Source organism: Saccopteryx bilineata, chromosome 6 (genome assembly GCF_036850765.1).
Source record: "Saccopteryx bilineata isolate mSacBil1 chromosome 6, mSacBil1_pri_phased_curated, whole genome shotgun sequence".
In the NCBI taxonomy this organism is placed as follows: Eukaryota; Metazoa; Chordata; class Mammalia; order Chiroptera; family Emballonuridae; genus Saccopteryx; species Saccopteryx bilineata.
Genome location: NC_089495.1, coordinates 108,838,560 through 108,864,498, shown reverse-complemented (window position 1 = coordinate 108,864,498; position 25,939 = coordinate 108,838,560). Strand labels below are relative to the sequence as shown.

The 25,939-nt window shown below is 35.0% G+C and overlaps 1 protein-coding gene across 2 annotated transcripts in view; it reads left to right on the top strand.

The window, feature by feature from the left end:
* INTS6 (integrator complex subunit 6) overlaps positions 1 to 25,939 on the top strand; it is an 88,279-nt gene that overhangs the window by 38,444 nt on the left and 23,896 nt on the right. For both annotated transcript variants that reach the window (XM_066234138.1, XM_066234139.1), the window contains 2 exons: positions 19,480 to 19,663; positions 25,575 to 25,700. In XM_066234138.1, coding sequence (XP_066090235.1) covers positions 19,480 to 19,663; positions 25,575 to 25,700 — 310 coding nt within the window. The remainder of the gene's footprint in view (positions 1 to 19,479; positions 19,664 to 25,574; positions 25,701 to 25,939) is intronic.

Sequence of the window (25,939 nt, the reverse complement as noted above, 5' to 3'; positions counted from 1 at the left end):
TAGATTTTTACTATGTTACTTCTATTCCTGGGTGCCAAAATAATTTATGAGGTTGAGCATAATCATTAAGAAAATGTCTATGAAACTTAATTGTGTTACCTTTTGTTGTTCACAATGTAATTTTACAACTCAATTCCCAATTCTATGAGAGTGAGGAAAATGAATCTTACTATAGTTGATTTCCAAGTAAGAGGTAGAGCTTGACCATTGGTGTTTTTTTTTTTCTTTTTATTTCAAGTCTATTGCTCTGTATAACCTAGTATGGGATTTAAAAAAAGTACAGTACTGTATAAGGAAAGACATGTAGATCAGTGGATAAAATTGAAACTCTAGAAATAAATCCATACATTTATGGTCAATTGATTTTTCAACAAGGGAGCCAAGACAGTCTAATGGGGAAGGAAGAATCTTTCCAACAAATGGTACAGACAGTGAATATCCACATGCAAAAGAGTGAAGTTGGATTCCACCTTACACTATATACAAAAGTGAAATAAAAATGGGTGAGCAAACAATGTGAGAATTATAACTCTTAGAAGGAAAAGCAGGTGTAAAACTTTACAGTGTCTTAGACATGACGCTCAAAACACAAAGAAAAAACTAGATAATTAAAAAAACATTTGTGCTTCAAAGGACACTATCAAGAAAAGACAGTAACAGAATAGGAGAAAATATTTGCAAGTCATATGTCTGAAAAGGGCTGAGAATACAGACTGGACAAAGAACTAACAATGTTAGTGGACATTAACAAATGTTAAGAATGTAGAGAAACCTGAACTCTCTTATAGATTGCTGATGGGTATGTAAAGTAATGTAGCTGCTTTGGAAACAGTTGGCAGTTCCCCAAGAAATGAAACAGTTAACCTAGGACCCTAGAATTCCACCCCTTGTTATGTATCCAAAAGAAACAAAAGTATGTCCATATATCAGCATTATTATACTAACCAAAAAGTAGAAACAACTCAATGTTGATCAACCGCTGGATAAACAAAATGTAGCATATCCATACAATGGATCATTATTCAGCTCTGAAGAGAAACGGAATTCTGACATACACTACACCATGATGAGCCTTGAAGACATGCTGAGTAAAAGAAGCCAGATGCAAAAGGCCACTTCCTGGATAATTTTATTTACATGAAATGTTCAGTATAGGCAGTTGTATAGAAACAAATAGTGGTTGCTGGGGGTTGTGGGGGTAAGTGGTGATGCTAATGGGTATGAGGTTTCTTTTTTGGGTGATAAAAATGTTCTGAAATTAGTAGTGATGGTCATACAGCTCTGCCTCCCTGGTTCACCCATTCTAAATAAATGAAATACAACAAATGGAAAGACTAGTATCTTTACCCCCATATACCCTATTTTTCTTTCTAGTGACTTTAATTTCCTTATTTCCTTTTACAACAAATTTAGAAATTGTTTCTGGTATCTCCTTGACTTTGTACCTCCTTATTAAGCCTTAATTACAATCTGGCTTCTGAGTCTACCATTCTTAATGAGGTCACTAATGACTCCTTCATCTTCCAAATCCAGTAGTTTTAATTTTTTTTACCATGATGTTTGCTGACACTATTAAGCACTCTAAAGTATCTTGTGGCTTCTGGCTTTCCTTTGTTTCAGTACTTCATCATTGTTTATTTGCCCATCACTTTAATGTGTCACTTAATGTGGAGGTGAGGGGCACTGACCGCAACCCCTTCTTCTACCTTTGCCCACCCTGTGCAATAAAAACTCATATCCTTTAAGTTTCAGAAATGTTATTTCTTTGATATTTTTCCCCCTTTTGTGTCTCTGTTCTTTCCAGCTTTCAGACTCTGAATTGATCCATCATCATTGTTTGTCTCCTACTTCATTTTTGTTCTTTCTTAGAATTTTCCTTAACTGGATTGATAAAAGACCTTGGCTTTTGCTAAGATATATACATACATACATACATATATATATATATATATATATATATTTTTTTTTTTTTTTCCTTGAGGTGAAAATCATAACATAAAGTTAATAATTTTAAAGTGAATAATTTAGTGTGGTATTTACTTCATACCTTTCTTTTTATTTTATTTATTTATGTATTTATTTATTTGTATTTTTCTGAAGCTGGAAACGGGGAGAGACAGTCAGACAGACTCCCGCATGCGCCCGACCGGGATCCACCCGGCACGCCCACCAGGGGCGACGCTCTGCCCACCAGGGGGCAATGCTCTGCCGCGACCAGAGCCACTCTAGGGCCTGAGGCAGAGGCCAAGGAGCCATCCCCAGCGCCCGGGCCATCTTTGCTCCAATGGAGCCTTGGCTGCGGGAGGGGAAGAGAGAGACAGAGAGGAAGGAGGGGGCGGGGGTGGAGAAGCAAATGGGTGCTTCTCCTATGTGCCCTGGCCGGGAATCGAACCCGTGTCCCCCGCACTCCAGGCCGACGCTCTACTGCTGAGCCAACCGGCCAGGGCCCATACCTTTCTTTTTAATAAAATGTTATACTAGACAGAAATATAAAGGTGCTATAACAGTGCCTTGACTTTCCTTTAATTCCAAGGGGCAAATTCTGGGATTGGCAGATTTCTTTTATATACCTTTTCTTGATCAGATAATTTCCATTTGGATATCTTTCTATTTTAAACTGTTCTTTTTATAAATCAGAAAAATGACTGAGGATTACACTTGTTAGAGGTAAAACCTTAGGGAGAGGCAGGAAATTGAAGGACTAAATCTTGAGTCTAGAACTATTCTTAAATCTATTGAGAAGGAGGAAACTGAAGTGACGCTATAAGGGTCTGATATTAGTTAACATGGTTTTGTTATTATTTGTTATGAGTAAGAGCTAAATCTGTATATAGTCGAGGAAACAGATTTAAGAAATACACACTCAGTGTCACAAAAATATTAAAATTTTATTTGAAATTTTTTTCCATTTACATTATCCAGTCAAATCTGAATAATTCAGTGGAATTTGATCCTGGGGGTGCCTGCTTTCTGTTTATTAAATCACAAATACATCTAGCATTAGTTTGATTAGATGTGCTTTCCTGCCTTTAATACACATACAGTGCCTCTTTAAATACATCTTTTGTACAAAAAAGCAAAACAAATTAACAGGCATCTAGTTGAACCTTCAAGGATTCTGAAAAGCTGGAGCAGTATTTTTTTTAGGATATTGGTTCAGCTGCTCTTTTGGGGACAAATGTAATAATTGCTTAAAAGATGGGAAGCTTATTTTTTTCTCACATCAAAGACCAAATCTGCTGTAAGCTATTGTTTGAGCCCTCAGGTTCCTTCTACTTTTTTGATGTGTCTTTGCTTTTATCTAAATGATAGGTAGTGATTTTACAATATATCCTACTTCAATATTAAAACTGAATTTCAGCCTGTGGAAAGGAGTTAAGAATGTGGAGGATAGGCAGGTAAATGGTTGTTAATAAGAGTTTAAAAGTATTTCAAGTACCCTTAAATGAAGCCAGTGTGTTGCTTCTATTTGCTATGCTGTCTGAAGTGGAAGAGAACAGGATACATAGTTAATTATCTTCCTAAGAATTAAGTCTGGTATTCCCACCGGAGTGTCCCTGTGTACGTGCATGCCTGCAGATGCACATCTTTTGTAACTCCTGGAAAGGATTGAGAAGGAGTGTTCTCACCTCGATCTTTACAGAGTCACTTTTAGAAAGGAGGCAGAGGTAGCATAGACTCCAAATTAAATGACATATGTATTCCCAAGCCTTTTATCCCCTCCCCCTTTTTTTGACCACTAAATTTATGGTATTAAAAATTGCATTAGTTGATATTTCCTTTGTTGTTATTGTTGCCTTTGGTTATAATTTATCTACAATAGGATATAGCAATTTCAAGTATAAAAGTTGATGAGTTTTGACAAATGTTAACATCATGTTATTAACAGCACAATAATATAAAATATATCTGTCATTCCAAAAAAGTTCTTATACTCCCCTTTGGCATATCACTGTGCTCCATAAACCACTTGATTTGCGCTCTCGCTCTCTCTCTCTCTCTCTCTCTCTCTCTCTCTCTATTTTTATGTATGTGTGTAGTATGCCTTTTCTAGAATTTCATGTAAATGAAATCATATAGTGTGTTAGTCTTGTGTCTGGCTTCTTTTGCTTAGCATGATGCTTTTGAGATTCACCCATATTGTTGCATATATTAATAGTTTGTTCCTTTTTATTGTTGTGTATTTCATTTATGGCTATACTACTTCAGATAGAACATTTTTTTTCCTGCTTTTTTGACCATTATGAATAAAACCACTGTGTACATTGGTATACAAGTCATTTTGTAGATGTATACTTTCATTTCTCTTTGGTGTATACCTAGGGGTGCAGTTAGTGCTCATAGGATAAATGTACATCTAACTTTTATATGAAACTGCCATACTATTTACTACAGTGACTGTACTATTTTGCATTCCCACCAGGAATATGTAAGAGTTCTAATTGCTCTACACTTGAATTTTTTCAGTGGTATCTCATTTTGGTTTTAGCTTGCATTACCTAATGGCTAATGATGTTGAACATTTTTCATGTGCTTTTATGCCATCTGTATATCTTTGGTGAAGTGAGTGTTCTGATCTCTTGCTCATTTTTTACTGGGTTACTTGTTATCATTGAGTTATAAAAATCTTTTACATATTCTGGGTACAAGTCTTTTATTGAATACATGTTTTCAAATATTTTCTCCCAGTCTGTAGCCTGCCTTTTTAGTTTATTACAGTGTCTTTTGAAGAGCATATGTTTTTAATTTTTTTTCTTTTACAGTTTGCTTTCTGTGTCTTAGTTTAGAAATCTTTGCCTAAGCATTACTATGATTTTTCCTCTGTGTTTTATTCAGAGTATTATAGTGCAAGTTTATATTTTTAGGGTCATGATTCATTTAGAATTTTTATATATGCTGGGAAGAAAGTGTTGAGGTTTATTTTCTTGGCACATTATTAACTGGTTGTATCAGCACCATTTGTTGAAAAGATAATCCTTTCCCCATTGAATTGTGTGGCATCTTTGTTGAAAGTCACCTGACCTCATATTTGTGTGTTTATTTCTGAACTTTGTGTTCTGTGCTGTTGATTTCTGTGTCTGTCTTTTGCCAATATAACACTGTCTTGATTACTGAAGTTTTATAAGTTTTGAAGTCATTGTTTAAGTCTCCAACCTTTTTCAAAATTGTTTTGTCTTTTCTAGGTCCTTTGAGTTTCAATATAAATTTAGAATCAACTTGTTAATTTTTAAAAGAAAGCCTGCTGATATTTTGATTGGAATTATATTGAATCTATGATTTAATTTGTAACAAAGTAAATTGACATTTTACATTATTGGTTATTCTGATCCATGAACATGGTATATCTCAGATTTTTAAAATCTACTTTTTCTCAGCAGTGTTTGTGGTTTTCATTTATAAGTTTTGCACATATATTTTGATGCTTTTGTAAATTTTTTTTTTTAATTTCAAGTCTCTGGTTTGTTGCTAGTACATAGAAATGGAGTTGATTTTTGTATTTTGACCTTGTATTTTGTGACCTTCCTAACTTCACCTATAATTAAGTAGCTTTTTCTTTTTTCTTTTTTGCATACCAGATCATGTTGTCTATAAATATAAACAGTTTTTACTTGTTTATTTTCAATATTTATCTGCCTTTGTTTCTTGCCTTAATGTACTGATAAAGTGGTGAGAACTGACATCTTTGTCTTGTTTCTGATCTTGGAGGATGGGGATGGAAGGTAAAACCTTTTACCATGTAAGTTTGATGTTAACTTTAAATTCTTTTGTATATTATTTTTTTATCAGGTTGTGAAAAGTTTTCTTTGTTCCTAGTTGGCTGAGATTTTTTGAAATCAAGAATGGGTATTGAATTTTGTTGAGTTTTATTTTGAATATATTGATAATCATATGATTTATTTTTAAAATCTTGTTAATATAGTAAATTATTTTGACTAATTTTTAATTTTAAACTAACCTTGTGTTTTTTGTTTTGTGTGTGTGTGTGTGTGTGTGTGTGTGTATCTTTATTTATATTTTATAGATGAGGAAACTGGTACATTAAAATGGTGATGTAAGTGAGCATTTGTAGGAACCCAGAAAGCAGTAGTCTGAAATTATTTACTCTAAGGCCAAGTAGAAAAACAAGATTTTAGGAGGGTAACAGTATAGGCTATAGGCAGAATGTAAACATTAGATCAGAATTCAGATATGTAACTATAATGTGGCAAAGTGGCCAAATATGAGTTTAAATTTTGTTTTTTCCAGAACTTCTATAATTGGGACAAATTTATCAATCTCCCTGTGCCAAGGTTTCCTTTCCACCCCCAAATGATAATTCTATATTTCATTGATTCTAAGAAACATTGTCCATCCATTCCCTATCCTCTTTAGCATTTCTGCAACCAGGAGAAATGAATTAGCTTTCTACCAGGAAATAACCTGTGATTGACTTGTATCTGATACTACCTGTTTTACTGTGTGTTTAGGGATAGGTGTGAATCATTTAGGTTTCACTGAGACTGAATTATTTGCTTTACTAAGCAGCTTATTCAGGTGAAAATTTGTATTCTATAAAAGGCTTAAAATGTTTCAGTTTAAGTAAAATGAACATTTGGCTAATAATTGCATTTATAAGTACATTGGTAATAAAAGCAGGACTTCCCATTCTCATTTGCTTTTCATAGAAGCTTATAATTGTGTACATTTTTAATTGTGTTGGTTAACTCATGTATGTCCAATTTAAAAAATCTTTATTACAGAACTTTTCAAACATATACAAAGCTTGGGAAAATGAAGTAATAAACCTTAAAAACTCTTACCTAACTTTAATAACTATTCACATTTGCTGGTCTTATTTCATCTGTTTTGCCCCTACCCCATACACACTTCTTGGGGAACTACATTAAATTCAGACATTATATTGTTTCATCCATAAATATTTTGTATGCATCTTTAACATATAAGATGTGTGCATATGTGTGTGTGTGTACACATATCTGAAGTGTTCTGTAGCCAAACAAAATTTTTATTTATTTTAACAAATTTTATTAAATTTAATTTTAAAATATAATTAATTTTAATTATTTAAATTGATTTATTTATAGCTTAACAAAAATTTGAAAGGGGTCTAATAAATAATACCCAATTTATATCCAAATTTTTCCACCTATTTCACAAATGTTTTTTGAATCAGAATTCAAACATGGTTCACACATTACATCTGATTGTTATTTTTAATCTGAGAAGTTTAAGACAAGTTTGGATCCCTAATTATTTCCTTAAAATTTTCATGGAAATTATTACTTTATGGTGAATTAGCATTGAAACAAAAAAAGATAAGACACAACATCAGATTACCTAATGTACAACAGGCAATGCAAATAAAGACAGTTGAAATAGACAGTTTTCAGAGAAGAGAGGTAAAATTTTTAAGGGTTTAGTTTGGTGTTATGATTGTTTTACCGTTGTAAGGAACTGTTACTGAGGAATCAAGCATCTGCCTAAAGCAGCTGTTCTCAACCTGTGGGTTGCGACCCCGGAGGGGGTCGAACGACCAAAACACAGGGGTTGCCTAAAGCCATCGGAAATTTAAATATGTAAACCTTTTAAAGGGATGCATCTAGTAATGTTTTTTTAACATCTAGTGATTTATAATTGAAATAGAATATAAAAATATTCTAAGGTTAATCAGATAGAAATGCAAATAAAACACTATTAATCTTTGATATACCTTGAAATCACACTGTTCAAATTAAAGGTGCCAAAGAGGTCAAGATCATAAGCACATGCTATCAAATACAACTCTGATGTTCTGCTTCACCTCTCGTGGCCAAAAGGGATTCAGAAGAACTCTTAGACCCACTATGGAGAAGACCTACACTCAAAGTCTGTGATACTGGAATTCTTTGAAATCTTTGATATAGAAGCAATAGAAGAAGAAATAGATAAGCAGCTGTGTGGATAATTAATGTGTTATTGCTGGAAAAAATTTTGTGTATATTTAATGTTAAATGTTTGGAAAACAAATATATTAAATCAATACGCCTTAGAATCTAAGTTACAGGTAATAAGTTTGTTGGAGGATTATAAAAGATGATTCAGTGTAGGAGACCTAATTGAAATCCTTAACTTTCTACATGATTTGTGGCAATATTTGATATGAACAAGAAGTCTTGGAGCTTTTTTCTCTCCCTGCTTCTTTGAATTATGAAGAAAAGGTTGTTATATATTTTTAGTGAGCGAGAGAGAAAGACGGGGAGGGAAAGAGATGAAAAGCATCAACTCATAGTTGTGGCACTTCAGTTGTTCATTGATTGTTTCTCATATGTGCCTTGATTGGGGGTTTCAGCTGAGCCAATGACCCTTTGTTTAAGCCAGCAACCTTTGGCCCAAGCCAGTGACCATGGGGTCATGTCTTTGATCCCATGCTCAAGTCAGCAACCCCACTCTTAAGATGGTGAGCCTGTGCTCAAGCCTAATTAACCTGCACTCAGGCTGGAAACCTTGGAATTTTGAACCTGGGTCCTCAGTGTCCCAGGTTGACACTATTCACTGCGCCACCACCTGGTCAGGCATTATTTTTTAAGTTTTTTTAACGACATGCTTTAAATTAACTTTCAGACCTAATACTTTATCATTTATTCTAGTTCAAATGTTTTATTTTAGATTCGGAATACCGTAATTTGGGGTATTATTTAACAATTATGTGTAGTTAGACATTAGAACTGATAACATTATTGTACTTCTCTCTGTTGAGAAAAAATACTTTTTGTAGAGTTTATGTATTTGTAATTTTAACAATCGTGCTTCATATATTATAGTATCTTGTTATCGTTTGAACATGTAAATCATCACTAATACTAAAAGTAGAGAGCTTCAGGGCCTTAGGACATATATTTTTGCTACTGTAATTGTCTTTGGTATTAGTTCCTTGCTTTTTGCTTTTATTAACTGAGTAGTGAGTTTTTTTCATGCTCACTGACCCCCCCTGGAGGGATTTTTTTCCCCAAAAAAATGAAATTAGTTTCAGTTACAGTTTTATTAACTTAAAATCATGTTTGTTTGATAACCAATTTATGGAAACAAGAAGAACATAAATTTACTGCTCCAGCTTTTATTGCTCCAGCTCAAAGTTTAAAGACATACGTGTAATATCATAGTCTGGATGATTCAGGAGGCATGAGGATGTACATGAACGTTTGCACTATTCAAAGTGTTACTCTGTTGCTTCCTTTCATATTTTAACCATCAGTTATACTAGTGCTTTAAAAGTATTACATTAGTTCTCTAACTTGTCTTTGTTTCCTTCAGTCTGTCATACTGTGGCAACAATTATTCTAAAGTGTACCACTTGAGTATATGGTTCTACTGTTAAAAGTGTTTTATTGCTTCCATTGTCAACTAGATTCTTTAGTATCCTTCACCACCTAGCCATTTCTCTATTCATTTATTTAGATATACTTGCTGAATTTCTTTTGTGAACCAGTTACTGTACTAGGCTCTGAGATCAAACAGTGATTGAAAACAAGCAGGAGCTCTCTTTCCATGGGTCTAGTTTTGACAAGACAGACAATAAAAATAACACATAGATAAAAGTGAAATTGCAATTGTTATAAATCCAACAAAAGGAAGGAATATGTGCTATGAGAACTTATAATAAGGGTGCAGTAAGTAGATTTAGTCAAGGATTTCATGGAAAACTAAGATCTAAAAAGATAAGTAGGATTCTGTACACAAAATGTAGAAGGGTAGTCTTACCAGGCAGAGACAAAGGCTCTATTCCCAAAGGGAGTATGTTTGAGAATGAGGGATTGGAAGAAGGATAAGTGACTTGGAACATAAAGAAGAGGACTCACTGTAAAAAATGTAAAAGAAGGTTGGTTGGGCTTGACACAACATAAGACAGGAGTCGGAAACCAGTGGTTCATGAGCCAGATGTGGCTCTTTTGATGGCTGCATCTGGCTCGCAGACAAATCTTTAATAAAAAAAAAAATAACGTTAAAAGTATAAAACATTCTCATGTATTACAGTTCATTCATTTCCTACCGCTCATGTTCATGGTTGCGGGTGGCTAGAGCCAATCACAGCTGTCCTCTGGAACAACACCAAATTTTTATTGGATAATGCGTAAGGTACACGGGTAGTTGTATGGCTCTCACAGAATTCATTTTAAAATATGTGGCAGTCATGGCTCTCTTAGCCAAAAAGGTCCCCGACCTCTGACATAAGGGCTCTGAGGCCATGCTAAGTAATGTTATTAACATAAAAGCAAGGTTTTATTTGGAGGTAGAGGTGGAGGAAAGGAAGACCAGTGGATGTTGTAAGACCAGTTAGGCCTTGTTGCATTGGCCAAGGAGTTTGGTCATGGTAGAAGAGATTGAAAGAAGCAAGTTTCAAGGTAAAGTCAACCAAATTTGCTGACAGAGCATACATTTGGGGGTGTAAGGAAAAGGAAAATGGCTTCTTACAAAACTGGATAGATTATGGTGCCATTTACCGAGCTAGGAAATGTTGAAAGTACCATTATGAGTGGAGGGATATCATGAGTTTTGAACATATTAGCTTGAGGTAACTTAGAGCCATTTAAGAGAGAATTATCTAGTAGGCAGAAGATTATTTGATACTCAGAAGAAAGATCTAGGCTGGATGTATAAAATTAAAAAATATTATCTGAGTATAGATATTAATTGAAGCTGAGGGTAGGCAGGATGATTGGCCAAAGCTTAAGACTGAGCTTTGAGGATCTGCTTCACTTAATGGGTAGGTATTGCAGGTTGAAGGTTGGGGTGGAAGATAGAAAAGCAGCCAGAGAAGAGGAGGAAAGCCATGAAATATTTCAGTGTGAAAAGCCAAAGGAAGACTGTCTTTCTAAAAAGTGGTACATAGTTTTGAATGTTGCTGGGAAGCCAAATCTGAAAAATCTCTTCCCATTTTTATAACTCGTTTAGTTATGTTTCTGTGTAGCAAATTATCCTGAATCTTAGTAGCTTAACAGTTTATTATTTCTCAAGATTCTGTGGGTTGGCTTTATTCATCTGGGTAGTTAGCTGGGACTGGAACATCCAAGTTGGCCTTATTTGTCTGGTCATTGGTCCTCACTGATGCTTGGGCACCTTGCTTCTTGTGCATGTGGGTCTGTCTCTCCATGTGATGATCATCAGTCGAGTTCATGCTTCTTTGAATGGCGGCTGGCTCCTTAGGTGGTGACAGCAGAGCTGTGAGGTCTGTGGTTAAGACTTAGGCCTTGAACACTTTAACCATGCTGTCACATACCACAGTGACCAAAAAAGATCACGGATGACTTCTAGTAGGAGTTATTTTAGTAGAGAGAAAAGTCTAGGGAATGAACATGATGATAGCAGATGAAGAACAATTCATTGTTATTCCTTTATATTTTCTCTAAATTTGACCCAAAAGAGGCTAATAATTTTCTTTTTCTTTTTTTCTTTTTATTTTTTTGTATTTTTCTGAAGCTGGAAACGGGGAGAGACAGTCAGACAGACTCCCGCATGCGCCCGGCTGGGATCCACCCGGCACGCCCACCAGGGGCAATGCTCTGCCCACCAGGGGGCGATGCTCTGCCCCTCCAGGGCGTCGCTCTGCCGCGACCAGAGCCACTCTAGCGCCTAGGGCAGCGGCCAAGGAGCCATCCCCAGCGCCCGGGCCATCTTTGCTCCAATGGAGCCTTGACTGTGGGAGGGGAAGAGAGAGACAGAGAGGAAGGAGGGGGGGTGGAGAAGCAAATGGGTGCTTCTCCTATGTGCCCTGGCCGGGAATCGAACCCAGGACCCCCGTACGCCAGGCCTACGCTCTACCGCTGAGCCAATCGGCCAGGGCCTATTTTCTTAATGTTTCCAGTTTCTTTCCTTACATGCTCCCTTTCCCTGAATATTATTTCTCTGTCTCCCCCATATTAAAATCTTTTCCTTTTTTAAAAATTTTTTTAGAGAGAGGAAGGAAGAGGGAGAGAGAGAAGCATTGATTTTTGTTCCACTTATGTATGCATTCACTGGGTGATTCCTGTATGTGCTCTCACTGGGGACCAAACCCACAGCCTTGTCATATGGAGACGCTCTAACCAACTGAGTTACCTGGCCAGGCCTTATAAAGGCTTTTATAAAATCTTCAGTTTCCTTTCTTCTTTTTACTTTACTGTCTAGCAATCCTGAATTTTTAGTTTTTTATTCTTGTGTTTGTTTTGTATTATTATTTTTCTTTTATTTTTAAGCGAAAGAAAGAAACAGGAAGGGAGAGAGATGAGAAGCATCAACTCATAGTTGCCTCACTTTGATTGTTCATTGTTTCTCAGGTGTGCCTTGACCAGGGGGCCAGTGATCTTGTGCTTAAGACAGTGATCATGGGCTTCAAGCCAGAGACCTTTGGGCTTAAGTCAGCGACCATGGGATTATTGTTATGATCCTATGCTCTAGCTGAAAAGCCTGCACGCAAGCTGGATGAGCCCTAACTCAAAGCGGTGATCTCTGGGTCTTAAACCTGGGACCTCAGCATCCTGTGTTGAGTCTTTATTCACTGCGCCACCACCTGTCAGGCAGGAAATTGTACTTTTATAAGTGCAGAAAGTTTGACCATACCTAATGATAGACTGTCACCTGCCTAATTTGCATTTTATTTTTTATACCTATGGAGAAATAAATTTTATTTTTTTATTTTATTTTATTTAGACAATTTTAATGGGGTGACATTGATTAATTAGAGTACATAGATTCAGAAAAAACATCTCCAGATCATTTTGACATTTGATTATATTGTATACCCATCACCCAAAGTCAAATCGTCCTCCATCACCTTTTATTTGGTTTTCTATATGCCCACCCACCCCCTCCCTCTCCTCTCTTCCCTTCCCCCAGGTAACCACTGCACTCTTATCTATGTCTGTGAGTCTCAATTTTGTGTCCCACCTATGTATGGAATCATACAGTTCTTAGTTTTTTCTGATTTATTTATTTTACTCAGTATAATGTTATCAAGGTCCATCCATGTTATTGTAAATGATCTGATGTCATCATTTCTTATGGTTGAGTAGTATTCCATAGTATATATGTACCACTTTTTCTTTACCCAATCATCTATTGAAGGGCTGTTTGGTTGTTTCCATGTCTTGGCCACTGTGAACAATGCTGCAATGAACATGGGGCTGCATGTGTCTTTACATACCAGTGATTTTGAGTTTTGGGGGTATATTCCCAGTAGAGGGATTGCTGGGTCATATGGTAGTTCTATTAATTTTTTGAGGAACCACCATACTTTCTTCCATAATGGTTGTACTATGGAGAAATAAATTTAATTCTTTTTTAAATAAGTTCAAGAAAGACTCTAAGGTAAAAAGATGGTAAGATAGGACAGTCTTCTTAAATTTAATTTGGAGTTACATTTTCTCTTAGTTAAGATAATTGCTTAAGATATCTGTACTGGCCCTGGCCGGTTGGCTCAGCGGTAGAGTGTCGGCCTAGCGTGCGGAGGACCCGGGTTTGATTCCCGGCCAGGGCACACAGGAGAAGCGCCCATTTGCTTCTCCACCCCTCCGCCGCGCTTTCCTCTCTGTCTCTCTCTTCCCCTCCCGCAGCCAAGGCTCCATTGGAGCAGAGATGGCCCGGGCGCTGGGGATGGCTCTGTGGCCTCTGCCTCAGGCGCTAGAGTGGCTCCGGTCGCAATATGGCGACGCCCAGGATGGGCAGAGCATCGCCCCCTGGTGGGCAGAGCGTCGCCCCTGGTGGGCGTGCCGGGTGGATCCCGGTCGGGCGCATGCGGGAGTCTGTCTGACTGTCTCTCCCCGTTTCCAGCTTCAGAAAAATGAAAAAATGAAAAAAAAAAAAGATATCTGTACTGGTGGTATCAATAAAATTAATCATTTTAAATAATAATATGGAAAAACCTCAGTTGTATTTAAGTAAAAATAAACTTTGTTAGTAAAAACAATAATTTTCTTTGCTTGTTAATCCATTTAGACCGAAGCTTTGCCAGGTGTAATCTTATGAAAACCCTAATGAAGATCAATAATATCGTGGTTATGAGAAAATTATTAAATTATTGAATTACTCATTATTTATCCAATTTTTAAAATTCTCAGTCTTCCTTAGGTGCTCCAGCCTTGATTATATAGCAGGGGCTATTTGAGCATGTATTCTCCAAACAGATGTCTCCTGATGTACACTTTATATTACAACTAGTCTTCAAAATGGGGATAATAATAGTGTCTACCTTACTAGTTTGTTATAAATGTTACATGAAAAGATTATAGGATTGTAGAATGGTGCTTGGCTCATAGTAAGCAGTCAATATGCTAGCTATAGCTTTTTATTTTTATTTTTGTTATTACCCATGCACTTGAGAATGGTAAGAGACCAGCAAGAGGGAGAAAAGTGTATTGCTGCCTTTTTCCATTGGATAAAAGAGTAACTGGAGGAAAAGCATAGCACTGTACTTTCTAACAAATAAGCAGACTAAAATGTTCATAACATATTGATTAGTAGCTTAAAATTACTAGATTGATTCAGGAATCAGTGATGAAAAAAATTATTTTTAAAGTGGTCATTTTTATAATTAAAGTTTCTTTCCATTTAATAGAATGTTTTATTTTATATTAATATTTCAACACTTGATTTTTAAGAATGCCAATTATGGTTTCACTAATGGAGAGGCATTGTTTAAGAGCACAGAAGCAGAAGACAGATTGCCTGGGTTTCAGTTCTGTCTCCACCATTGATTATATACCTTCCAGCAAGTTAGTGAACTGTCCCACTAAGTAGGAATTATAATAGTGACTGTGAAATAAATGAATTATTATATATAATGAGTATAGAACAGTGTCTGCCATATAATGTGTGGTTGTTGTTAATGACTTAATTTTTTAGCATTGTCAGTTTAGATATTTAAATTTGAGTTCTCTCATACTAAAGTTTCCTACAATTAAGTTCCAGAAAACAGCTTTTTAAAAACTATTCTCCTCAACTGTTCAGAATAAAAATCCTAATAAATATCTTTATAGCCAGTACTGTAATTTTCCATTTTCTTCTTTCTGTTTGTTAGCTTATCCTGAACACATCTCTAAAACAGGTTTTTTAGGAACATGAAACATTTCCTCAGAACTCTTACAAGTGGGACCATATTTTATTAGGCATCTTCACATCTCCAGAACCTCAATATGCCTACTATTAGTTAGGTATGTTAAAAATGAGTGGAAGCTGGCATGATTTTGAGGAACTAGTCTATCCTCTTGGAGTGTGTGTGTATCTATACGTACATACTTTTTTTTTTTTTAGCAAGAAAGAGATACAGGAAGGGGGAGAGATGAGAAGCATCATCTCATAGTTGCGGCACTTTAGTTGTTCATTGATTGCATCTCAGACATGGCTTGATGGGAGTAGGCAGGCTCAAGCCGAGCCAGCGACCTTAGACTCAAGCCAGTGACCATGGGATTATGTTGATGACCCCACACTTAAGCTGTTCAGCCTGCATTCATGACAGTGACCTTGGTCTTTCAAACCTGGGTCCTCAGCGTCCCATGTTGACTATCTACTACACCACCACCAGTCAGGCTGCAGTGTATTTTAGTAACTAAGTAGAACTTTATATTAGAGTCCTTATGACTGAGTTTGGGGGCTAGTGATTAGATGGTCTTTTCAAAAAAACCTTTATTAAGTTAAGGTGTGTGTGAAGGTTTCTTTGATTTTTATATAAAATAATGACACATAAAGGAGGTATAGATAAGTATCTGAATAATTTACTGGGTTTTGACAGTTTTTTCCATATTAATATATTCTATTTTGGGTAAGAATAAGTGATAAAAAATGTCTGCCATATTGCCTGACATGCCACTGTATATTTTAGAGTTTTAAAAATTTTAATGGAACAGAACATTACAGATAGTAAAGGTGTAGTTTCCTTTTCTCTAGTCAGCGTTACTTCTGTCCCTCTTTCCATTCTAGAAGCAATAATTATCATGAATTTTGTGTGTAGTGTTCCAGTTTATGTTTTACTACATATATATATATATATATATATATAAAACTACACTAAGTAATTGGTGCCTATAGATGCTGTGTGTACCATATAGTCTGTGTGTACCATTTTACCTCTTGCTATCTTTTTCATCTTATATTGTTTTGGATCCAGAAATAGACTCACACTTGTCCAGTCAACCAATTTAATAAAAATGTGACATTCCAAAGCAGCAGTGCAAGAAGGGTCTTTTTAAAACACAAAATGGCACAGCAAAATGGCCAAGAAATGTATGGAAGATGTTCAGCCTCCATAGACTTCAGGGAAATCCATATCCTGCTGAGACACTACTACACACATATGAAAATGGCTAAAATGAAAGAGACAGCCAAACTGTTGGTGAAGGAAATATGGAGCATCTTGTATTCTCCTGCAGTGGGTTTCCTTAACACCCTTCACTTCAGTGATGAGAGAGGGTGGTGATAGGAGAGTGGGAAATAATAAAAAATAGAAAAATTTGACAAGTTTATGTAAACTTGATATAGCTATGTATAAATATGCTTGCATCCCTTCTTGGTTTTTTCTTTGTTTGTTTGTTTTACTTGAAATACATTCTAGATCTTGCATTATACAGCCAAAGGCCAATTCTTTCTTTTTAAAAAATTTTATTTAGAAGATTAAATTTAATGGTGTGACTTTCATCATTGTCTTCCTTGTAGATGAATGTTCATCATTAGTTGTTTGTGTATGTATGTATGTGTATTATAGTATCAGTCTACCCCTTATATACGAGATCTAATGCAATGCTGTTGTCCACTGGATTCTTGAGATAGTTCCACATGTCTGTTACTTCTTAGAGCATTGCATAAACTGTTGAAACCCTTTTATAACAGCCAATGTCACTGGTGCTTTGATGTTTCTGTGATCTTAAAGAGTAAATGACTGACTACCCAGTAGTTTGCTTTCCTAACACAAAGGCACAAAGCTGGTTAGTGTAGAGCAGTGGTGGTCAACCTGGACCCTACCGCCCACTAGTGGGCGTTCCACCTTTCATGGTAGGTGGTAGCGGAGCAACCAAAGTATAAATAAAAAGATAGATTTAACTATAGTAAGTTGTTTTATAAAGATGTATTCTGCCAAACAGCGAAAATCAGACAGTGAAAATCTGACAGAAAGTACTTGGTAAGTAATTATTATTATATGCTATAACTTGCTGTAACTCTGCTTTATAAATTTTATAAAGTTACTTCTCTACTTTATAAATCACCATTACTATGGAACTGGTGGGCGATTAGAAAATTTTACTACTAACAGAGATACAAAAGTGGGTGGTAGGTATAAAAAGGTTCACTACCCCTGGTCTAGAACTGTGTTCTATAGTTTGAAGAACACTCCAGTATTTGTATAAATAGATTCACAAATATCCTTATTCTGGGATTTATTTTTATTTTTATTTATTTATTTATTTATTTATTTATTTTTTGGTGGCTGAGACAGAGAGAGTCAGAAGGGGGGGGGACAGATAGGAAGGGAGAGAGATGGGAAGCATCAATTCTTTGTTGCAGCTCCTTTAGTTGTTCATTGATTACTTTCTCATATGTGCCTTGACTGGGGGTGGGGGCTACAGTAGAGTGAGTGACCCCTTGCTCAAGCCAGCGTTCTTGGGTTTCAAGCCAGCAACCTTTGGGCTCAAGTAAGCAACCTCAGGCTTTCAAACCTGGGTCCTCTGTGTCCCAGTCCGACACTCTATCCACTGCGCCACCACCTAGTCAGGCTAAAAGGTTATCTTATTTATTTCTGGAAGGGTGTGATAGTAGAAGAGCTTGGAGTTCTGAGTTATTTTGCAAGTGTCACAGAGCCTTTGAGTTTAGAGAACCTTCCTCAGAGAACAACTTGGCCCCGGTTTCTTCCAACATTACTTCCTCAACACCTCTGAGTTTTGCCTGAAGTGATGTCAGTGCCAGAGGAAGAGCTCATGACTCCTGGCCATGGTCACAAAAACTTGGCTGATCTCAAAAGAATCATGTTCTTTTGGCATGAATCTTTTTAGAAAGAGGTGCCAGTTCTGCAGAGCTTTGCTAGGAACTCTCCTTAGCATAGAATCTTGATTTTCTTTTAATGGTTTGATGTAAGTCAATGAAGAAACTTAAGTCTTAGGTTGGTGTAGAATGACCTCAATCCCTAATTTATTAAGTTCAGATATCTTTGAGGTGAGAAATAGAAAGGCTGTAAGCAATACAAGTATGTCTTTTTGAAGAAGGTAGCATAAACTCTGGCAATTAATTTGGAAATGATAATTTTAAACTGTGTTCTATAGTTTGAAGAACACTCCAGTATTTGTATAAATAGATTCACAAATATCCTTATTCTGGGATTTATTTTTATTTTTAGAAATTTTATAAGTGATAAGGGTTTTTGTTTCTCTAAGCACCATATATCATCATCCCACTTAAAATATTGTTAATAATTCTAGTAACATATATTTCAAAATTTCTCAATTCTCTCAAAAATCTTTGCTTTTGATTGCTTTGTTTTTTATTCTATAGAGGTTCCATCAATCTTCCCCATTCCCCACTCCCCATTTTCATGCCATTAATTTATTGGAAGAACCAAATCATCTGTCCTATGGAATGTCTCATATTCTGGATTTGACTGATTGGTCCCTTGTGGTGGCATTAAACAGGATCCTCCTACACCCCCAGTAGTCCCTAGAAATGGTAGTGAGAACTAAAGATTTGATTGATACAGATTCAGCCTTTCCTTTTCCTTTCTTTTTGATGTTACCCTTCCTATTGCATTACTCCCTGAGACACATACTGTCTGGTTTTCCCCATTTAAGATTGATTGTGTTTTCCCAATTTAAGATTGATGTGCGGCTTCTGACAGTACAGAAGTGCCCATTAGAATCACTTTAAAGCTTTTTAAGATTCCTAAGAATCTTAGATTCTGAATTAGCAAGTCTGATAGAGATGCAGAGAGATATTATTAAAAACGTGCAAAAGTCGCTATACCTTTTATAAAAAGAATCATTATGTTGATTAATTTAATGTACAGAGTGACAAAATTTACTTTCATGCCCATGTTTTGGGAATGTGTGTTTTGTATAACATGAAGTATGTTTAATTACTAACTGGGAGATGTTTGAGGCTGCAGCAGTATAATAAGAAAAGTAGACTTTTATCCAAGGGGTCAAAATTATTTTTCTCTGAGACCCATTTTTTTTAAATCTAGAAAATAGGAATAATAAGGGTTGTTTTAATTATTAAATGAAATAATTTATTTGGACAGCATTTCAGCACCTTGTGGTTGAATTAAAATCTGAAAAGCATTACAGTAATAGATTTTTTTTCAGTTAAGGTCTTCAGAGATGAGCTTAAGAAAATCAAAGTAACAACATCTTGTGCTATTTTAGTTATTGTCTGCATATGCTTTTGTTTTCTGAGACATAGGCAATTGATGATGTAGTTATAATACTTTCATAACTTTTGGGAAAAACAGCATGTGGAAATCTTATTGTTTTTTTTCCCCCTTACTTTCAGCTCCATTTACCTCTTAATTCTCCTTTGCCGGGAAGTGAATTGACCAAGGAACCTTTTCGTTGGGATCAGAGACTCTTTGCATTAGTGTTGCGGTTGCCTGGCACCATGTCAGTAGAATCAGAACAGTTGACAGGTGTGCCTTTAGATGACTCTGCAATCACACCAATGTGTGAAGTGACAGGCGGTAAGTTTTTTGCTGGCAGTAATTGAGTGACTTGTATGTTTCAAAAACCCCATGTTTGTTTTTGTTTTAACAAGTTTTATTAGTAATTAGTAGACATACATGGTTTTAAAACTATATTGATGAAGGCCTGTGCTTTGATTTGAATAGGATGTGATTACTGTTGGATCTAATAATTAATGGTAATTTTTTCCACCCATGTAGAAAATGCTGGTATATTTGAAATTGTTAAACTTATTTTTTTTACCTATAAAGATTGCCAGTGATTTACAAATGTCATAGAATTAATTTTCTTGGAAAAATCTTTTGAGAATTCTCTCATTATCCATTATGCATGTAATAATTTAAACCTGGTTAAGTGCAGTTTTCCCCAGAAGCAAAGTAGAAGCTAGATGGGTTAGAGGAAACACAGCTTGTAAGGTCATATCTAGCTAGTCCAGGTAGTCACTATGCTAAGGGAACATTAATAACATTTTTGAAACAATACATAATAGACTCTGGACTTCTTTAATGTGGAATTGGCTAGCAGGTGGATAGATTCATGTAGATTTGTATAGAGTTCCTACTGTGTACCAAGCATGACTTCAGTAGTGAATATGAAAGACAGTATTCTTGCTTTCATGGAGCATTTTCGTTCTTACTGAGGGAGGTTGACACTCAAGTGTCCAAGTCTGGCATATCATTATTTCACCTGTGTCAGGGACCTGTGGCATAGTCTCTAGACATAGTTGGCACTCTGTTGAGATTCCATCATCACCAACTATTTAAGTTAGAAGGAAATATTTAGTCTAATTGATATTTTAGGTGCCTTCTAATAATTCCATGGGTTTTGGAAATATGCAAAATTCTCGGGCAAAAAGGGTATGTGAAGTAGCTAAGTTAGGAAGTTATTTTATTATTAAATGTTCCCATTTAATAGAAGTACTTTTTGGTGAACTCTTGTAATACCTTCAGAATTTAACTTACAAAAGAAAAAGATATGTTATCTGCCATCTAAATTTGAAAGCCCACTGCTAACAAGTCTCTGTTCATGGATAAAATTTTTTAGTGACAGTCCTAATTGTTTCTGTGGGTGGATGCACATTTGTATTCAGAAAATTTTAGTTTTCAGCCTTGAACTGACCCACTTGCTGAAATACCTAAAATTTTTTTTTTTTAAAAGCTCTAGGGTTTTCACCTCACAGATTGGAGGAAGTCCTTGAGGCTATAATTTAAACATTCTCACATTGAAAATTTCTTACTATAAATTACTTTGTTTAACTTGGAATTATGGTAAAGTTATAGGACTACATGTACTATAACTTTCGTCTTCTTGGATCAAGAATATGGAAAGAAATGGAGTGGTGTAATCAGAGAGGGTCTGAGAAGAACCTAAGACATCATGTAGTGGTTAGTGTCCTTTCCTTTGGGCAGTAACGTACTAAAGTAATGTTGTTTATTCTTTGAAAGGAACATCTCCAGAGGAGAAGATTCTGAAGTCACCCTTGGTAATATCTTTTCATGACCCAGAAACCTTAGTTGGTTAAGAAATGAGGAAGCTTTTCCCAAATACACATCCTGAATCTCTCTGATGCATTAGTGTATTTGCCTCTCTTCATGCTCTTGCTAGCAATAGTAGGAAGTTGCTCAAATGCTTTTCATATATCTTAATATTATGTTTTCTTATTTGTTGTTCACTAAAGAAAGTTTTGAGGATTAAACATCAAAAAAGTAGAAATAACAGAAATGTTAATATATGTTAGTATTGCACCATGTATATGTAATATTGCTAGTAATTCTTGTGCATTTTTAAAACTTAATAAGAGTAGTGTTTATATTACTTTTTTCCCATTGAAGAGAATTTGTGTTCTCTGAGGAAAAAATTGGAAAGAAATTTGTTGCCAAAATGACAGTTTTGAAAAAAAATAAATTATGATTTTAAAAAAGTATATAATTGTCATTGTAGGCATTTTACTATCAGGTTCATTAATTACCCAGTCTATGTCAAATAACCGTTGACACTGGAAATACAGTAGGAACAATAAACAGGATGCGCACATTTTGGGACTGTATGACAAAAAATAATGTAAAATGAATAGATCCTATTTTAAAGAGGGCTACTTGTTGTGAAGAACAAAGTAGGGTAAGAGTATAGAGAGTAACTTGAGGCAGTGAGTATTCTTGGGAAGTATTCTGAGCAGGTGACCCCCCCCTTCCTTTTTTTAAACCATAAACTTAAAGGAGATGATTACTCCAGTTTGAAATATTGCTTATCCTTGGAGATTTTTATATTTGTTGTGTAAAGTAAATAAAACAATTTAAAAAATAAATTACATTTGCATATCCCTAACTTTGAAGTCAATGTCATTTGTTTAATTACGGAATATATCATCCTTTGTATGTCTTGAAAAATATTAATCCCACTAAAATTATTGTTACAGAATGTTCATCAACCTTTTTTTTTTCAATTGCAGTATAATTGACATACAACATTATCTTAGTTTCAGGTGTGCAGCATAAGTGATTTCATATTTGTATATATTGTGAAATGATTACCACAATAAGTAACATAGAAGCAGAGATTTGAATAATGGAGTAAACCATACAAAGATCTAGGCAGAGGAAATATTAAGGGAAGGAGCACGCTCTGTAGTTTGACGAGCAACAGGAAGGCTGATCTGCCGAAGCTTATATGGAAAGGAGTAGAGAGTAACAGATGTAGAGAGTAGGAAAGGACCAAATACTGAATAGCTTCTTAAGTCATAATAAATATTTTTCTGTTTTCCCAGTGTGATGAGAAGCCACTGGAGGGCTTTTTATAGGCTGTGACATTGGATTTCTATTTCTGAAAAATCACTTTAGCAGCTCGACGAAAATATACTGTCAAGTGGCAAGAATGGAAGCAGGGACTAGTAAGAGATAGGACAGTACTTTGTAAAGAGCTAGGTTTGGAGGTGGTAAGGAGATTTGCTGCAAAGGATAACCAAAGATAAGGACAGTGAGGGAAGAAGGAATCAAGGATGAGTCCTAGATTTTGCAGCTGGCCTGAACAAGGGGAAGTGAATGACTGTGCCATGGCCTTAGATGGGTATACTGGGGAGAAGCAGGCATACAGGAGGCAGAGGGATGATAGCAAATGAGAAAATGTCTTATAGATACGTTGGCGGACATATTGAGGGTCAAAAGTATTTCATAAAAATTGTAAGAACTGTAAGAACAGTATTCTAGATTAAATCAATTTAACTTTTCTTTCCCTCTGTGAGGACTGTTGCCCAATTTAGAAATGAGCTTTTTGGCTCTTCTCATTTACACCAAAATGTTAATCTCTAGTAGACTTCTGTGCTTCTGTGGGAAAAAATTTGTTCACTTTATTGCCTGCACACTCACTATATTTAGTTTGATTTTTTTTTCTTTTTGTGGACTATCCATAACTACAAGTGAGACAGCTTTTTGAATTGGTGTGTGCTTGTTGCACAAATATATTTAGTGATCCCAGAAACGTTATGCTTCAAAGTATCGTATATTATAAGGAGTGAGTTTTGACATAGAGAATAAGAGAAACATTATATTATAGGATATAGGCTCACTTTGTGAAGATGACAGAATTTGCTTATTTCTCTTTAACTCTCCAAGGAATTAATGAATTTTTATTATTTCCCACGTGACTCAAGTTTACTCACTTTTTCTCTAATTTTTGTTAAACATCTTTATTAGTAACTTTATTTCATACCAAGATTTTAACTTCCATTTTTCTAATCAATTAATTGATGACATAAGTTAGGGGAGTAGAGAGACTTGCTACAACTTGACACTTAAAACTTATATATTTTTAATGACATTTTGGAATGTGCTTAAGTTTCATGAGACAAGATATTCAGCCATTATATAGTCTTCTCCATACTTTGTATGCTAAGATTGTCATCCTTTTTATGTGTTGTTTTTATGTACATGTTTTGAGAAAAATAATTTACTAATTCTTTCAAATAAGTGTGACTCCATATAGACATTCTGTATTAAATATTGATTTCAAATTAACATGATTTCCAGGGAACAAAGTATATACCCCAATTAATGTTTCTAATACCCTAGGGTTTGAATCTTGGCTGTACTACTGTCCTAACTTGGATAAATTAACCTCTGTAAGCTTTAGTTTTCTTATTTGTAAAGTTGAGAAATTAACCCATACATTGTTGCTAGGATTAAATAAATTAATATGATAAAGTGATTAGAATAGTGCCAAGCACATAGTAATTGGTAGGTATTTTTTTATGATTACAACTATCATCGTACACAGATAACTTGTTTGTTATAGGATACTTGTTTTTCTAAGTAAAGCTCACTCTGAGGATTTGACTGCCTGACGTTCTCTTGTCTGAGTAGCCTATAGCAAATCACATGTTAAATATAAGTTGATATGAGTAATTTTGTATGTGAAATTGTAATGATATAGCTGTGTTTGGTTGTTGAATTTGTAAAATTCCACATTGAGCTCATTGCACATTACATTGTAAGATGTTTGATTAAAGATTGTTTTAGTTAAGGTTTTCAATCTTGGTCTATATCAGCACATATAATAGAAAGATGATATAAGTTAACAATGTACTGGTAATTAAATTTTATCATAGTCACATTAAAAAAGAAACAGATGACAATTTTAATATCTTAATTCAATATATAAAATATTTCCACATGAAATCTATATTTAAGTTATTGAGACATTTTACATCATTTTCATATTAAGCCTACAAAACCAGGTATTTTTTTTATTTTTTTAAAGATTTTTTTTATTCATTATAGAGAGGGGAGAGAGAGAGAGAGAGAGAGAGAGAGAGAGAGAAGGGGGGAGGAGCAGAAAGCATCAACTCCCATATGTACCTGACCAGGCAAGCCCAGGGTTTTGAACCGGCAGCCTCAGCATTTCCAGGTTGACACTTTATCCACTTCGCCACCACAGGTCAGGCACCAGGTATATATTTTATACATCTCAATTTGGACTAGCCATATTTCAAGTTCTCAATAGCCATATGTGGCCAGTCACCTCAGTGTGGGAGAGCACACGTTTAGATATATGGAAAATCTCTGTTTAAGAGGTCTTTTTATTAGTATTTTTCTCTTAATCACTAGCATTTTAATGCTTCTGTAAAATACTGAAAAGGGAAATTTATTTAAGATGGGTAATTCCCAAGTACAGTGGTCCCTCGTTTATTTCAGGGGTTAGGTTCCAGAACCCCACCGCAGTATGTGAAAATCCGTGAAGTAGCGACCTTGTATTTATTTTATTATTTATATATAGTATATTTTAAGGTTTTATAAACTCTCCCTACACTCTTATAAACCTTTCCCACACTATTATTAACCTTTCCCATAATTATTTTTATTTTACCACAAAAATAATTAAAATAATAAATATATAAAAATACCTATACAACCCCAAAATTCCATGATATAGTAAAAATCCGTGATACAAAATTAGATATACTATATATAATTTAAAAATCCAAGATACAGTGAGACTGAAAAGTGAACCAAGATATTGCAAAATATGACTGTGAGCCAAATGTAATTAAGAAAAGCACATGCTACCATATATATGTGTATTTTTGAAATAACATTTTATGTACTATATAATTAATGTACATATATAAATAAGCATGACTTTTTTTATTGTGGTTTGTTCAGACCAAGATTTCTGTTTTCCAAATACCTGTAATTATAAGGAAAAAAATTAAAATACATGCTCACAAAATGGAATTGTTGGTTTATTGAAAATAACTATTTTCTTTATTCTTCCATAAGATAATGAAATAAGTTTAAATTTTGCACTTTTGTTGATTAATATTGGTAGAAAATCCACTATTCTTTCTTATTTAAAGATAGGAATTTTTGCAACTGACTAGTTCACTTTATTTTACCTTTTTTTTTTTTTTAATTTCAGGCCGCTCATACTCTGTATGTTCTCCAAGAATGCTCAATCAGTGTCTGGAGTCCTTGGTGCAGAAAGTGCAAAGTGGGGTGGTAATAAACTTTGAAAAAGCAGGACCAGATCCTTCCCCTGTAGAAGGTATTATTGCACTTTTCTTAGAGACATTCTAAACTTGCTGTATCAGTTATTGAACTGGAATTGAAAAATTAACTATGATTGGAACTTAAGATTGACAGGGCCAAATTATTAAGATGACAAAACAGCTCTTAATAAAGAGGGAATCAAGGTAAACTGATAATGGTTTAGTAGCATCACATTTTAAAATTGCTTATTCATAGCCTGAAATTTTATGAGCCAAAAACCTTTTTTTTAAGTAT